The sequence below is a fragment of the Chondrus crispus genome, genomic scaffold (genome assembly GCF_000350225.1).
Source record: "Chondrus crispus Stackhouse genomic scaffold, scaffold_249, whole genome shotgun sequence".
Taxonomy (NCBI): domain Eukaryota; phylum Rhodophyta; class Florideophyceae; order Gigartinales; family Gigartinaceae; genus Chondrus; species Chondrus crispus.
This window is the reverse complement of record NW_005179127.1, coordinates 135,572-147,845: the sequence shown is the minus strand read 5'-3', so window position 1 is coordinate 147,845 and position 12,274 is coordinate 135,572. Positions and strand designations below refer to the sequence as shown.

The following is a 12,274-nucleotide window of genomic DNA, read 5'->3' as shown; positions in this document are numbered from 1 at the left end:
GGGTGGTCCAGGTGGGTCAGGCCGGTCCGGCCCAAATTGCTGTAAGTGGTTCTGATGTGGTCCTGACCAGATCACAATGGCCCAAATGGACAATACCGGGCTCATCTTCGAACTAAGGAGCTTTTATTAGACTTTTTCGAAGTCTTCCGCACACCCCAATGGATTTCACCCTTAAAATAATCACCATCTTATTGCCAAGTTAATCTCAGGGCAAAGACTTGGGCATTCGCCAGGTCAATTAAACATGGAGAGTATCGACATACAGTGCCTCCTAGGATATAGTGCTATACCGTGACATACCTCTAGCTATGGCACTATGGGAGGGATACCACTATATAAAGGAAGCTGAGATACATATAGTTGGGAACAAAGCACAAGCAAGCACAAAAAGCCCGTAAAACACAACTAAAAACGTAGAACTTCAATTCTTTGAGTACGGAGTACTCGTCGCCATATTTTCCAGCCGTTGCACCTCCATATCGTAACACTGAACCATGCCAGATGATACACATGTGGGCTTATGATAACTTGTGCCAGAGGGGGAGCCATAGCACTAAATTGAGGGAGGCACTACTAAAGAAGGCACTATTGAGATACCCCCCTGTATTTCAATTTCGCGCACTGTAGCCGGTGTAAACTTTAACCGGTTACAGCAGATGAGGCAGGCAGGAGGATGAGGGGCGGGCTTGAGCTTGATATTGAGCCAATGGGAAGGCGTAGCGGGGAAAGATCCCCCTCCTGATTGTTGGCACAGTACTCGCTCGTACTGTACCATCATGGTGGCGAGCACTGGATACGGTATGTCCAGTATGATACTGGACATACCGTCGTATCCAGTGTTCGCTCCTGCGGCCGGAAGCAACGTCTCTTTTCATCCATCGCTATCGAAGTGGATTAACTATATTTAAAGACAGGGCGGTGTTCTGGCAGTGATGTACCCTCGAAGGTACCAGCCTTATATCCTATTGTAAATGGCAAGGGCCTCCGTCTGACCAACTTGCTACAGTAAGCAACGTCTTTGCCATCATACTATAGTATCCATGTGCCAACCCACCTATCAGACTTATTGCACACACCTCTCCTTTCCCTCTTTCCGTGTGCCACAGTCCACAGCACTTGTTGTGCGACAGACTGCTGTCAACCGACTGCTGTCAACCGACTGCTGTCAACCGACTGCTGTCGAGCCGACTGCTGTCGAGCATCTGCTTCTCCAGCCTCGTCAATTTACGGACACATTTATCAAAACGAGCCGCCGAATTTCGATTCTATCTTCCCTGCCCACATCATGAGTAGCGCTGCGATACTTGCCTATCAACACCTCGTACTCCTCTTCCGCGTCCGCTCAAACCCTCAGTAACATTCCCCTCCACCATTGCCTCTTCGCAATGTCCACCCACCCCCCTTCTTTCGTATCATCTCCCACACCATCCCCAACCATGGTCCAACTTCCCTTCAGCACCCCCGTCGCCAACGTCCTCCGCTTTCTCGTCATCGAGTATCTCATCATCAAGCTTCTCCACTACTGTATCGAAGGCTTATCCTCCCTCATCGCCAAAAACCGTCTCCGACGCGGCGAAAACGTCCAAATCGCTGACGGACTAATCACATTCTTCCACGTCCCCTATCGCCTTCGCGAGCGCAAACTCTTCCACTTTTTTTTCCCATGGGTTATCGTCATCCTCCTCAACGCCTTCCTTATTTCTGTAGAGTTTGGCTTTTCCAGCACTCAGGAGCTCAAGAACCTTCCCCCCCTCGAAATAACTACCTCCCAGGAGATGCCCCCACCCACTCTGACCGCCTCCCGTTCAATGCAAGGCGTCTCGCCCCGCCGATGGATCGACAGGCTTGCGCGCTTGCAGACCGCCTGCGTTCAAAGGCAAGAGAAACACCGCCTTCGCATTTATGCATCCGCAGGCTTCATAACAGACGAGTTCGTCCGCAACGACTCGGCCTTGTTTTTCAGTGCCAAGCCCACATGTGCTGATGACGGCGAGTTCAAGCCCAAACTTCCGGCAGTCCTTTTTGACGTGTCCTATTCGGGTTTGGACGACGTTGAGGAACCGTTCAGTTTTGCATTCGCCAACCTCACCGTCAATGAAATTCTCGATGTTAATCTCGGTTTTCGCGACGAAGATGTGGATATGCAAGTCTCTGGCGAACTAGATTTGTCTCAGGGCTATTATAACCAGGGGGACTTTGTTAAATCCGTTTCCGGGGTGTGCACCGTGGACCGTAACGCTGACCTGTTAGATCCTAAAGATAGCCCGCATGTGTATTGCTACCTCACTGACGGTCAGGACTACCGCTTCATCGTACCGGGATTCATGGTACTTTCTACGTATGACGGAAAGCTGCGCGAGATGGAGGCTGGCGACCGTCTTCGAGTCTTTGGCTGGGATGGGGTTTTCCGGGCAAAATTCCTTCCGGATCTCGATGATGACCGAGGCGAGGCCATGGACGGAGACCACCTGGCGGCGATCAAGACCTTTGCCGTTTCGTATGGAACAAGGGGAAGGTTGACGTACGCGACGATGTCGCTAGCGCTCTCGCCGGCGATACGAACGTTTAGCGGGGCGACGCTGTATGGTATCACACAACTGGAGAGAAGGGACGTTTTGAGGGTGGAGAGTCAAGAACCTGTTCGTGGGCCTGAGCGGGCTGAGGTGAGTTCTTGGGCTTTGGTGGTGCTTTGCGTGCTGGTCGCCCTGACGGGAGCCGGAGCGGCAGCATTATCTTTGATGAAGAGGCGGACGAGGACGGAAGGGGTGCCCGTGACCTATAGTAGCTTGGCAGCAAAGATGATGGAGAGGTTGGACATCCGGGACGCAGCGGGGCTGACTTGCACGGCACTGGACGATGGGAGCGGGGTTCGGAGAGTGGCATTTGTGGAAGATATGGCTGCGGGCAAGGGGGGTAGTAGCGAGGGCAAGGGGGGTAGTAGCGAGGGCATGGGTAGTAGCGAGGGCATGGGTAGTGACCCGCGATTTCATTGAATCATGTTTTTGCGCGCAATTGCGCGCAAAAACTGCCAGATAATGCTGCAAAATGAAAAAATCACCACTTCGGCCTTCTTCAGGCGACCCACCGATAATCGCGATCAACCATCGAAATCGAGATCCCCCATGCCTTCCTAGGGTCCCTGTAGCCCATCTCCATGCAGTGTCTCCCATTGTCTAAAGTCGTTTCTTCATGAAGAATCATGAAGTTTCTCAGTTTCTGCATGAATAAACAAGCAAAAAGCAAAAATGAAAAAACAACCCGAAATCGCGGGTAGTGACGAAGTAAGTGGCTTGAGGCTGTGAGGGCCATTCCATTCATCGTGATTGGCAATCATGCAATCACGCAATCACGCGATCACGACATTAATTTAACGTCGTTCTGCATCGTTCCTTTCTCCAACGTGTGCTACTTGTAGCTGTAAGCACATTTCCACGGCTTTGCATGTGCATGTGTTAACGCAATTCTTGCTTATTTGAATGGGGTTTAAATCTTTTAGAATTGCAAGGAGCATTACAGGAAGTTGGAGAACAAGATTAATTTTAAGTCGATTGTTTATTTCTTTAATGAGCATGACCATTTTTTAGGAAACGTAATATAGACAACCAACCACAAGGGAGCAGGGACCATTTGTGTCCCCCCCTGACACCGAAAGATTTTGACCTTGTCCCCCTACTGATTGCAGCATTAAGCCTTAAGATATTGTAGAGTCTGCTGCAAGGGTACGTTTATGGGTCTTCAGGCGAAGACTGATGTGCTCGCAAGTGCGGGCAGCGATGGTTGCGGGCAGCGATGGTTGGACCAAGATATGGTGCATTTGTCGCAGTGCTTTGGAATGGCGGGATGTCGCGCACCCAACCATCCATCCGCCTTCCCAGACAACATTTACCGTACCACATTTGCTCTTGTGGTGACAACGCTCGCATCCAGCTCCCATCTCCGGGTGGCGTGTCTCCAACTCTCAGTCCATTGGTTACGCATTCTATCCTGATTGACCTTTCACCCGCCACCCGATGCCCGCTCTGTATTTATATGTCCTGCCCATCGTCGTCCCCGGCCTTCCTCCTCCCGCTTTCTTCCTCCCGCTTCCTCCTCCAACCCCAACTCCCCATCTCTCTTTCTCAGCATGTCTACCCCACATATCAGCCTTGCCGGCTTTGCCGCCAACACCCCTTTCCCCTCATTTACCTCCGCTCGCCCGCAAACCTTGCCCGTTCTCAACCGCCTTGCCGCCGCCGCGGAGAGGACCGTCAAGCATTCCAAAAAGAAGATCTCACACAAGCAGCAAATGGCCGCCATCCACGCAGGGCGGCGATAGTCTTCTCATCTGTCCGTTTTTATTTTCCCCCGGTAGAGATGGAGGTGTGCATTCGTCACGGGACGCGGTCTTCCAGGGGGGAAACGCATCCGTTGTCGAGTCCTGAAGCGTTGAGCGCTGCGGCAACTCTCCGTGTCTATTCCCGGCAGCTTCGTCCACTTAGTCGAACAATTAGTAGTTGCATCTACCATAGAGCAGCCAAGGGCACGCTTTTCTCATTCTAGTTGTGCGTCATACAGCAGTGCTCATCCGGAGTTTTGATTCAAAATCATTTCCTGGCGTGCCACCATCGCCAATGTAAAACATACCACTCGCACCAGCCCACATTTCTCTCGCATTCCAACTGCCTCCATCCCGGTCATGTAGACCAGCTGCTCTCAGCCGTTACCCACGACCGACCTTCTGACCTTTTGTGATGGGCCTACCAGACCCTCCCGCTCCCGCCGTCGGCATGCGCAACGCCCTTGCTTCCACTCCAACTTCTTCCAACGTCTCCCAACTGGCCGCCACTTCCTATCATCTCTCCACACCAGACTCCGCCTTCGCCTTCCCCGCGTCCCATCTCCCCGTCAAAGCCCACGCCGCCGGCACCCAGGACCTCTTCGCCACCATTCTCAACCAATTCCTAATATTCACAGACGCCTCTGCAAAAATCACCGTGTCCTGCCCGACCCGACTTCACGTCGAACCCACAGATCTATCCGTCACTCGACTGTTAGATGGCACAGCCATGGCCGCCGTCGCTGGATTCGACGGCGTTTTCGTGTCCCGCCTTGCCAGTCGAAAGGCAACTGCCCTACAACTCCTACTCGGATCCGACAGCCACCCTTGCGTCGCCGTCGATGTCTCTGAGAGAGGCGCCGTCGCTGTAGGTTCCATGGCAGGCCAGATCGCTTTGTGGGGTAGCTTGGATGCGGATGCTTCTGTTGTGATTGGTGTGCCAGATCGCATCGACTTATGTGACCGTCTCACGCAAATACGGTTCACGAGGGATGGAGACATTATCGTCGCATGGTGGAGCGGGTTGCTTATAAGATACACGTTTTGTAAGAACAAGGCGAGTTGTGTTTGGAAGTTGACGAGTGCGCAGTGGAGGGGGAGGGAGTTTTGCACGTTTTCGGGGACATTTTTTGCGTTTGCGACGGACGGGAATGGTGAGCGAGCCGTCGTAACTCGTGGTGATGGTGTTATTTACTATGTGCATCTTGCGACGGGGGAGAGCAGTAAACGAGTACTAAGTCTTTCGCAGAGAAAGGTTGTTGTGAAGGGGTTGTGCACCTGTGCTCAAGGTACTTTCCTCTGGCTGCGTGATTCTCGAAGGCTTTTTCGAATCGAATGGCCAGATAGGGAGCATGAAGCTTCGTCCTCCGCGCTGAACGGAATCCCCTGATACTAGAACGTGGCTCCTAAAGCCGGTGTCGAGGGAACGGAGTGTTCTCAACTCTCAGGCACACTATATTCAAGGCTAGTGGTGGGGCTACCTTCGGACTAGCAAGCGTTTGTTCGGAGGGCGTGATGTGACCGCGATACGTTGTAAGCTTCGAACAATACCACGATGACGGCGATGTGGCATGACGTGTGGGGGTGCTTTGGTCAGGCTTCGAAGGAACGCCCCGACTTTGGCTCGCGTTGGATGTCGTGTGATCAGGGCCGTGAGCTGGGTGGGTGTTATGCCGCAATGACTCGCACAAGACCGTCCAAGGACCGTCCGTGCCATCTCTGAGCAGGACCGGCGTGTGGTCAACCCAACTCACACTATGGGCCCGCCAATTACGGTAAGGTCAGGTCACAGTGGGCAATTGGCCCTGTGAGATTGCATTAGAAGTGCGGTCGACATCTCCCGAATAGTGCTACATCCGGCAGATGCAGTGCATGTAATATTTCAATAGTGCACTGGCATGTGCATCTGATGCACATGTCAGTGCACTATTGAAATATTACATTGATTTCTGTACAGTATTGGTTTGGGTACAAGGGTGGTGTCTTGATTTTCTGTACAGTTTCACTGCAGCTTTCTGTTGTCTTATCTCTTATTACTTCTCACCCAGGAATGTGGTGCAGATTGTGTTCCCAGTCACCTTTTTGAAAGTGGCGTTTTTCGTTTCCAAGTTTTATGACATGCGATTTTAAGCTGGTTTGAGAAAGCTTCTTTTCCAGATATTTCTAAAGACGAACTTCAAGAACATGAAGTTCTCACTAATCTCTTTCCTTCCACATGTCAAAAATCGAGTAGGGTGGCGAGGGGATCTTTCTCCTTCTTGTCGAGGAAGCGCAAGGCAAGAAAGGATGTCGAAACGTGACTTCATATGAGGACAACGGTCGGATAGACACAAGACACGAACTCCCCAGCCCACCCTCCCACACCTTTCAACAAGCGCTGATAGTGAGCTGGCGACCACCGGGAATACAATACGTCTAGCTGAACAGAGAATTGTCGACTCGCACATCTGTTTCATGCGCTGGACAGCCCTGTCCACTGCAGCCTCAGATTGGCTACAGTATGTAGTACCAACGGTACCTTGGTACTGTACCCCTCGCTGTTGTGCATTCGCCCACCTCCCCGTCGCAGCAACCAGGCCGTTCCTTACTACTGTAGCACTACCAGGTCAATTCGGTTAAGTCCGCTCTTCAGTGGCAATTTGGCCCTCTGCAGGCCTCACCGCCCTGATCTCCCGATCTCATGCCACCACACGCGCAGTATGGACTTGAGTGGGGAAAGACCATATTTGGCGCCGAGCCCAGATGGACTCAAGAACCTTCAATTGATGCGATCAAGGATATCGTAAAAGACGTACTTGGTCAATCCCAAGCTTGCATCGTCACATTTTTGGCTCAAGGGGGATTCAATAAGGTGTACAAAGTACAACATGATGATGCCGAGTACATTATGCGAGTCACACTTCCAGTTGATCCCCGTCGTAAGACACAAAGCGAGGCAGCAACCCTCGACTTTATCCAGCAAAACACAGATGCCCGCGTCCCCACTGTCATTGCATTTGACGCTTCAAACGACAATGCTCTTCGTTTCGAATGGATGGTCCTAGAGCACATGCCTGGAAAACCGCTAAGGCAACACTGGAATCACTACCGCTAGAAAGCAAGCGGGCTTTGGTAAAGCGTATTGCACTTCATTTTGTCCAGCTATTCCGTGCCCGAATCCAAGGCATAGGGAACCTTTATCACTCCGCCACGTCCTGAGATGACGCTGTTGACCAGACAAAGTTTCGAGTCGGCCGAATTGTGTCGAATGAATTCTTTTGGGATGATCGCTCAACCCAAGACTTCCCCCGAGGTCCATTTCGTTCAAGCCGAAGTTGGCTACACGCCCGGTTGCTTGTGCACCGTCACGAAAGCAAGGACATTATTGAAACGTCGAGAGATGAAGATGATATTGATATGGCGGAGCAGGTCGCTATACTGGAGCGAAGACTTGCCTCGCTTCTCCCTTCAATTTTTAAATTCAACCTAAACCATGAAGTGGAAGAAACTGTCGTTTGACGCACCATGTCTGTACTTTGTTGGGAGCAACCACAAGGGGCGACATAATAGATAACTTACGAGGTTTTTATTGATTCAGGGAGATACATACATTGTTGGACTACAGTACCGACAGCAATGAATCATATGTGGATCCCAAGTGTAACGGCAGAGGGAGAACAACGCCATGCCACTCGATCCAGCTGCAGACGGGTAGCATAAGAAGCAAACGGATAGCTGGAAGGCATTTCGGGCAACTGGACAGTGCTACGAGGCTCTGGAACGGAAAACCAAATTGCATGGATATCGGATATATAAGGCTTTTAGGTAACTCTACAAAAAACACTTAGCGGTAGATCCCCCCCCGAGAATTCCTCTGTACTCAGTCACCAAGTAGGCCTGAGTGCGGTAGGAACAAGGAGGTGAACGGTAAACTCTATCAGTCCAAACATTGGCAGTGAATCAAAGCACAGCAGAACAGTATTCCCCCTTTCGACTGCGTTTAGGTTTTTCGTCAGGTTCGACAATAGTCTGAACATCAGAAACAGCCCTCTTTCATGATGACCTCTCTCAACAGAACATCATGGTTGATGAGGACGGGAATCTTACTGCAATTATTGACTGGGAATGCGTGTCTGCATTACCGTTATGGAGGGTATGTCAAATTCCATACTTTCTTCGGGGAAGAGAACGAATGGAGATGCCAAATAGAAGCACATACGCAATGGACGAAAACGGGCTGGCCGAGGACAGCGAGATTAACGAGGTGTACGTGCAACATCTTCTTCAGTACGAACAGACTGAACTGCGGAAAGAGTTTTTGAATGAGATCAAGAATATCGAGCCAGCTTGGTTTGCGATTTATTCGTCTGACTTGAATTTGAGAAAGGCAGACTTCGAGACGGCAGTGAATTGCATCGATAATGAATTCTGCATCAACCTCATCTCTAAGTGGATAGATGACGTGGCAGCCGGGGAAGACGTCCCGAGCTTACAGAAGATGCTTCTGGAATAGGTCTTGAAAATGTTCCTGTCGATGAGCGACACGAATTTGCGATGTTTCGTCTTAACTACGAATCCCATGTTCATCGCATGTGAGGAGCGGGGCTATTTGGTGCGGATATAGCTGGGATTAGCATCGCTTCAGCATAGGGAACATCACAGGCCTTGTCGTTCTATGCTCCTATCGCATTTGAAGCACAACAAGAGTAATTGTGAGAGGCTAAAGTTTGCAGTTTTCCTGCTTGAGAATGCGTCAAAAATGATGGCCGCCGGGGATGACGACTCGTGTTCCCGCAGGAACATTATCTCCCGACCACAGCGCATAAGTGAAGAAGAACACACGCCGTCTCCGTTGAAAACCCGAAATGCGCGAAGTCCTTGTCGAAGCAAACCAGATAGACGCCCAAAGCTTCCAAGGAAATTTCCCAACAGCGAAATATGTTTACTCTGTCAACATTGAGTGCACAGGAAATGTGATTGAGGGATGGAAGACGAACGAATGATGCACACCCCCGGACCTCGACACACAAACAAGCCGTTACAAGGGAAACAGTGTCGGTCACTGGTAGAACAGGGAACAGCGCACGTGGGTTTACTTGCAGGCTGCGGATAATGAGACTAAAGGACTGGAAGTGGATGTCCCTTCAAATCTGAGAATTACTCTTGAAAGACGCTTTGATATTGGCTGCAGCCATGGCTGGATCGACAGGAGCGAGAACAGTCGAGACCGTGCCAGGGCTGAACTTCTTCAGGGTACTGATCTGTGTACCACGGTTAATCTGAATGTGAAGGTTGCACATCTTTGGAGTCCCAGAAGTCATCAGTGATACAGTACAATGGGGGGTCATCCAATAGTGCCTACTTTAGTAGTGCTTCTCTCTATATAGTGCTATACCTCCCTCCTTGTCACTTGGTATCGTAACATACGCACGTGTCCACGTGTAAGACGTATCCATGCTAAACCGCATCACGCTTTGGCGGCGTCCAACTCTAGTTTCAGACGTCGTTCCGAAACCCATGCGTTCATGACGTTCAGATCCGATCCACTCCCCCCCCCCCCCCCCACACACATTTTACTCGGCACCCCCAACCCTTAGCCTCAAGTCACAATGGGTCATTCCGATCCTAATGGCACAACCCCAGTCCAATCCGCGCAGACATCTGAAGGTGGGTGGTTTGGCTTCTGCACGAAGAAAAGATAGTCGAGAGTGTAGTCCTCTGACTCTCTGTTTAGTGAGTAGTGAGTCAACTTAAATGCTGGCACAACAGATACTACAAAGTCTTGACTAAACGTGAGACAGAGGCAAAGATGCCATAAAAGGAAGAACTCTAAAAACGGTCACAAGTAAAAGGGATAATCCAGAAAGGGATGCTATCCGAAATAGAACCAAATAGCACCAGAAGGGGATGCTATCCGAAATGGAACCAGATGGCACCTAGATGCCACAATCCGCTCTTCAGAGGAGCAGGTCAGCTTGCTCGAGCTGCGTCCACAAGTTTCTGATTAGAATGGCCTTGAAGGAACTTATCCAGCATTTCCGGAATGTCTTCCGGCATATGCTGAAAGGGCTTCCAAGTAAGCTCCTCCTGCGCGAAGCCACGCCACGCGCACTGAACTTCAAACTGCTTGAGGTCTTGGTTGTATCGCAAACCAAGAAGCTTGATCACTGTATAGTAATGCGTCTCGTCGTGGTCGATGTTATCTGGAATGTTTCCGTGATAGCGAGTCGGGAATCTGCGTAAAACTTAAGCCTGTTAGCGTGTAACAAAGAACGAGTTTCATTCAGGAGGTCCTCAACCTCAAATACAAGCTGAGAATCACAGAGAGTGACACGTCGCGGGCCCGTCCACTTGACGTCGAGTTGCTTCCTGAGTGTGATTCACGAGCAGCCACGAGAACCAAATCGCCGACCTCAAAATTAGCCTGACGAATACCTGTACGTTTTTTGTGGCGATCGAGCTCGTTCTGGTGCTTCCGTGTGCGACTCTCCGAAACATGTCGGTGAAGGTTGGCAAGGGATTGGGTCATGTAGCCAATTCGCATCAACTGCTGAGCTTTGATAAACGCCAATGTTGACGGTTCGGCGGGTTGAAGGGGTAGAAGCGTACGAAGCGGGTTATCGGCAGGGAGATCAGCGAAAGCAGTGACAGGCGCTTTTTTCCGAGACTAGGACGGGAGGAGTGGCTTAGAACGCTCTGGACGATCCGAATGACTGACGGCCACTCGGTTTTCTTGAGGCGAAATTCGGACAGGAGGGCTCTTACGGCGCGGAGAACTTCCTTGCACATAGACTCTGTAGTGCAATACGCACCTGAAAAGGGGGGTGAAAAGAAGTGAAAAAGGAAAAAAATTGGATACTGTAGTCCGGGTTTGGGGGACACACGTGTGCGACGAAGCGCACGATTATTTTAATTATTTAATTTATTTACTAATTAGATCTAGAATCTAGAGCCGGGAGCTACTGTACTCGCCCCGGCGGGGCTCTATATAACTTAGCCCTTTGTCCGACCAAGTCAATAAAGACAACGCGAGTTGCCAGAGTTGAATATCACCTTGGTCGAAGTCCGTCTGTCCTAAGACGCTCCCTTTTACCACAGATTACGTTATCCTTTGCGCTCCGGGGTTCCCTTTCCTTTTCCTTTATTTCACCTATCCTTTTCTATTTCTATCTCTATTTCTATTCCCATATCTTGTGTTGGTTCCACAGTGCCTGATTTCGATCCGCATTGTGACGACTGGAGTCATCGGGCTCTTGTGTTGGTTCTTTTGTTTGTTGTTGGTGCCATCGGCTTTGGTTGCGACAGGACCGGTGTAGGTGTCTTGGCCATCGGGCGTCACGTGGGTGTAGCGCTGCTACTTGTTTACGTCCACCGACGGAGGCTGCTGCGAAGACGTCTTCCTCGAAGGTCCTGTTGTGTATACAGGACAGTGTTGGTTCCATCGGATACAGGTTGCCACCATTCTGGTGTGGGTACTTTGCCATCGGGCAGTACGGAGGTGTAGCGCTGCTACGTGTTTGCTAATTCCCGTCGGGCTGCGTTGCGATGCCTCCGTCGAAGACCTCCTCAAGGGTATAAGGTGTAACAGGCGCTCCGCGAGCATTGGCTTTACGACCCACCGGGCCCGGCTTCCTAATCACCGCCCCGAACTCGCCGAGCAACTGCCTGTACAAGACTCTACCACCATTCCTCCCGGGGCGGGCCTCTTCGTTTTGCCCCCCGTATCAGGGACTTGAGCTACTGTGGGCCGAAACCCCACTTAAATGGAAAAGGAGAATCGGACACTCCGTAGGGCTGTGCCGTCGGCAACTCTTGTTGGTTGTTGTTTGATGGTTGTGTTGTCGCTGGACCGTTGGCCCTGGTTCCGGCCTGACAGGCAAATTGCACTACAGACTCCACTGTACCATTTGACTGAGGATTGTACGGAGTGGTAAAATGATGCTATGCATGCAACTGGCGATTGAGGGAGTCAATGACTTT

The 12,274-nt window shown here is 50.9% G+C and overlaps 4 protein-coding genes; 2 read left to right on the top strand and 2 right to left on the bottom strand.

Moving 5' to 3' along the window:
- Nucleotides 1-1,385: 1,385 nt before the first annotated feature.
- Nucleotides 1,386-2,993, top strand: CHC_T00004784001 (hypothetical protein). The gene has a single exon (XM_005716162.1). It carries the CDS (start codon nucleotides 1,386-1,388, stop codon nucleotides 2,991-2,993), a length of 1,608 nt encoding a protein of 535 aa, XP_005716219.1.
- Nucleotides 2,994-3,840: 847 nt separating this feature from the next.
- CHC_T00004783001 (hypothetical protein) lies at nucleotides 3,841-4,634 on the top strand. XM_005716161.1 is given in 2 exon segments: nucleotides 3,841-4,539; nucleotides 4,540-4,634. 1 exon segment carries the CDS (start codon nucleotides 3,841-3,843, stop codon nucleotides 4,537-4,539), a length of 699 nt encoding a protein of 232 aa, XP_005716218.1. The 3' UTR covers nucleotides 4,540-4,634.
- Nucleotides 4,635-10,577: 5,943 nt separating this feature from the next.
- CHC_T00004782001 (hypothetical protein) lies at nucleotides 10,578-10,823 on the bottom strand. Its single transcript, XM_005716160.1, has one exon. The coding sequence runs from the start codon at nucleotides 10,821-10,823 to the stop codon at nucleotides 10,578-10,580; it is 246 nt and encodes an 81-aa protein (XP_005716217.1).
- Nucleotides 10,824-10,837: 14 nt separating this feature from the next.
- CHC_T00004781001 (hypothetical protein) lies at nucleotides 10,838-11,083 on the bottom strand. Its single transcript, XM_005716159.1, has one exon. The coding sequence runs from the start codon at nucleotides 11,081-11,083 to the stop codon at nucleotides 10,838-10,840; it is 246 nt and encodes an 81-aa protein (XP_005716216.1).
- Nucleotides 11,084-12,274: the final 1,191 nt, after the last annotated feature.

Coding starts and splice junctions, on each gene's coding strand:
- CHC_T00004784001 (XM_005716162.1), top strand. CDS start 1,386: ATGTCCACCCACCCCCCTTCTTTCGTATCATCTCCCACACCATCCCCA.
- CHC_T00004783001 (XM_005716161.1), top strand. CDS start 3,841: ATGTCGCGCACCCAACCATCCATCCGCCTTCCCAGACAACATTTACCG.
- CHC_T00004782001 (XM_005716160.1), bottom strand. CDS start 10,823: ATGACCCAATCCCTTGCCAACCTTCACCGACATGTTTCGGAGAGTCGC.
- CHC_T00004781001 (XM_005716159.1), bottom strand. CDS start 11,083: ATGTGCAAGGAAGTTCTCCGCGCCGTAAGAGCCCTCCTGTCCGAATTT.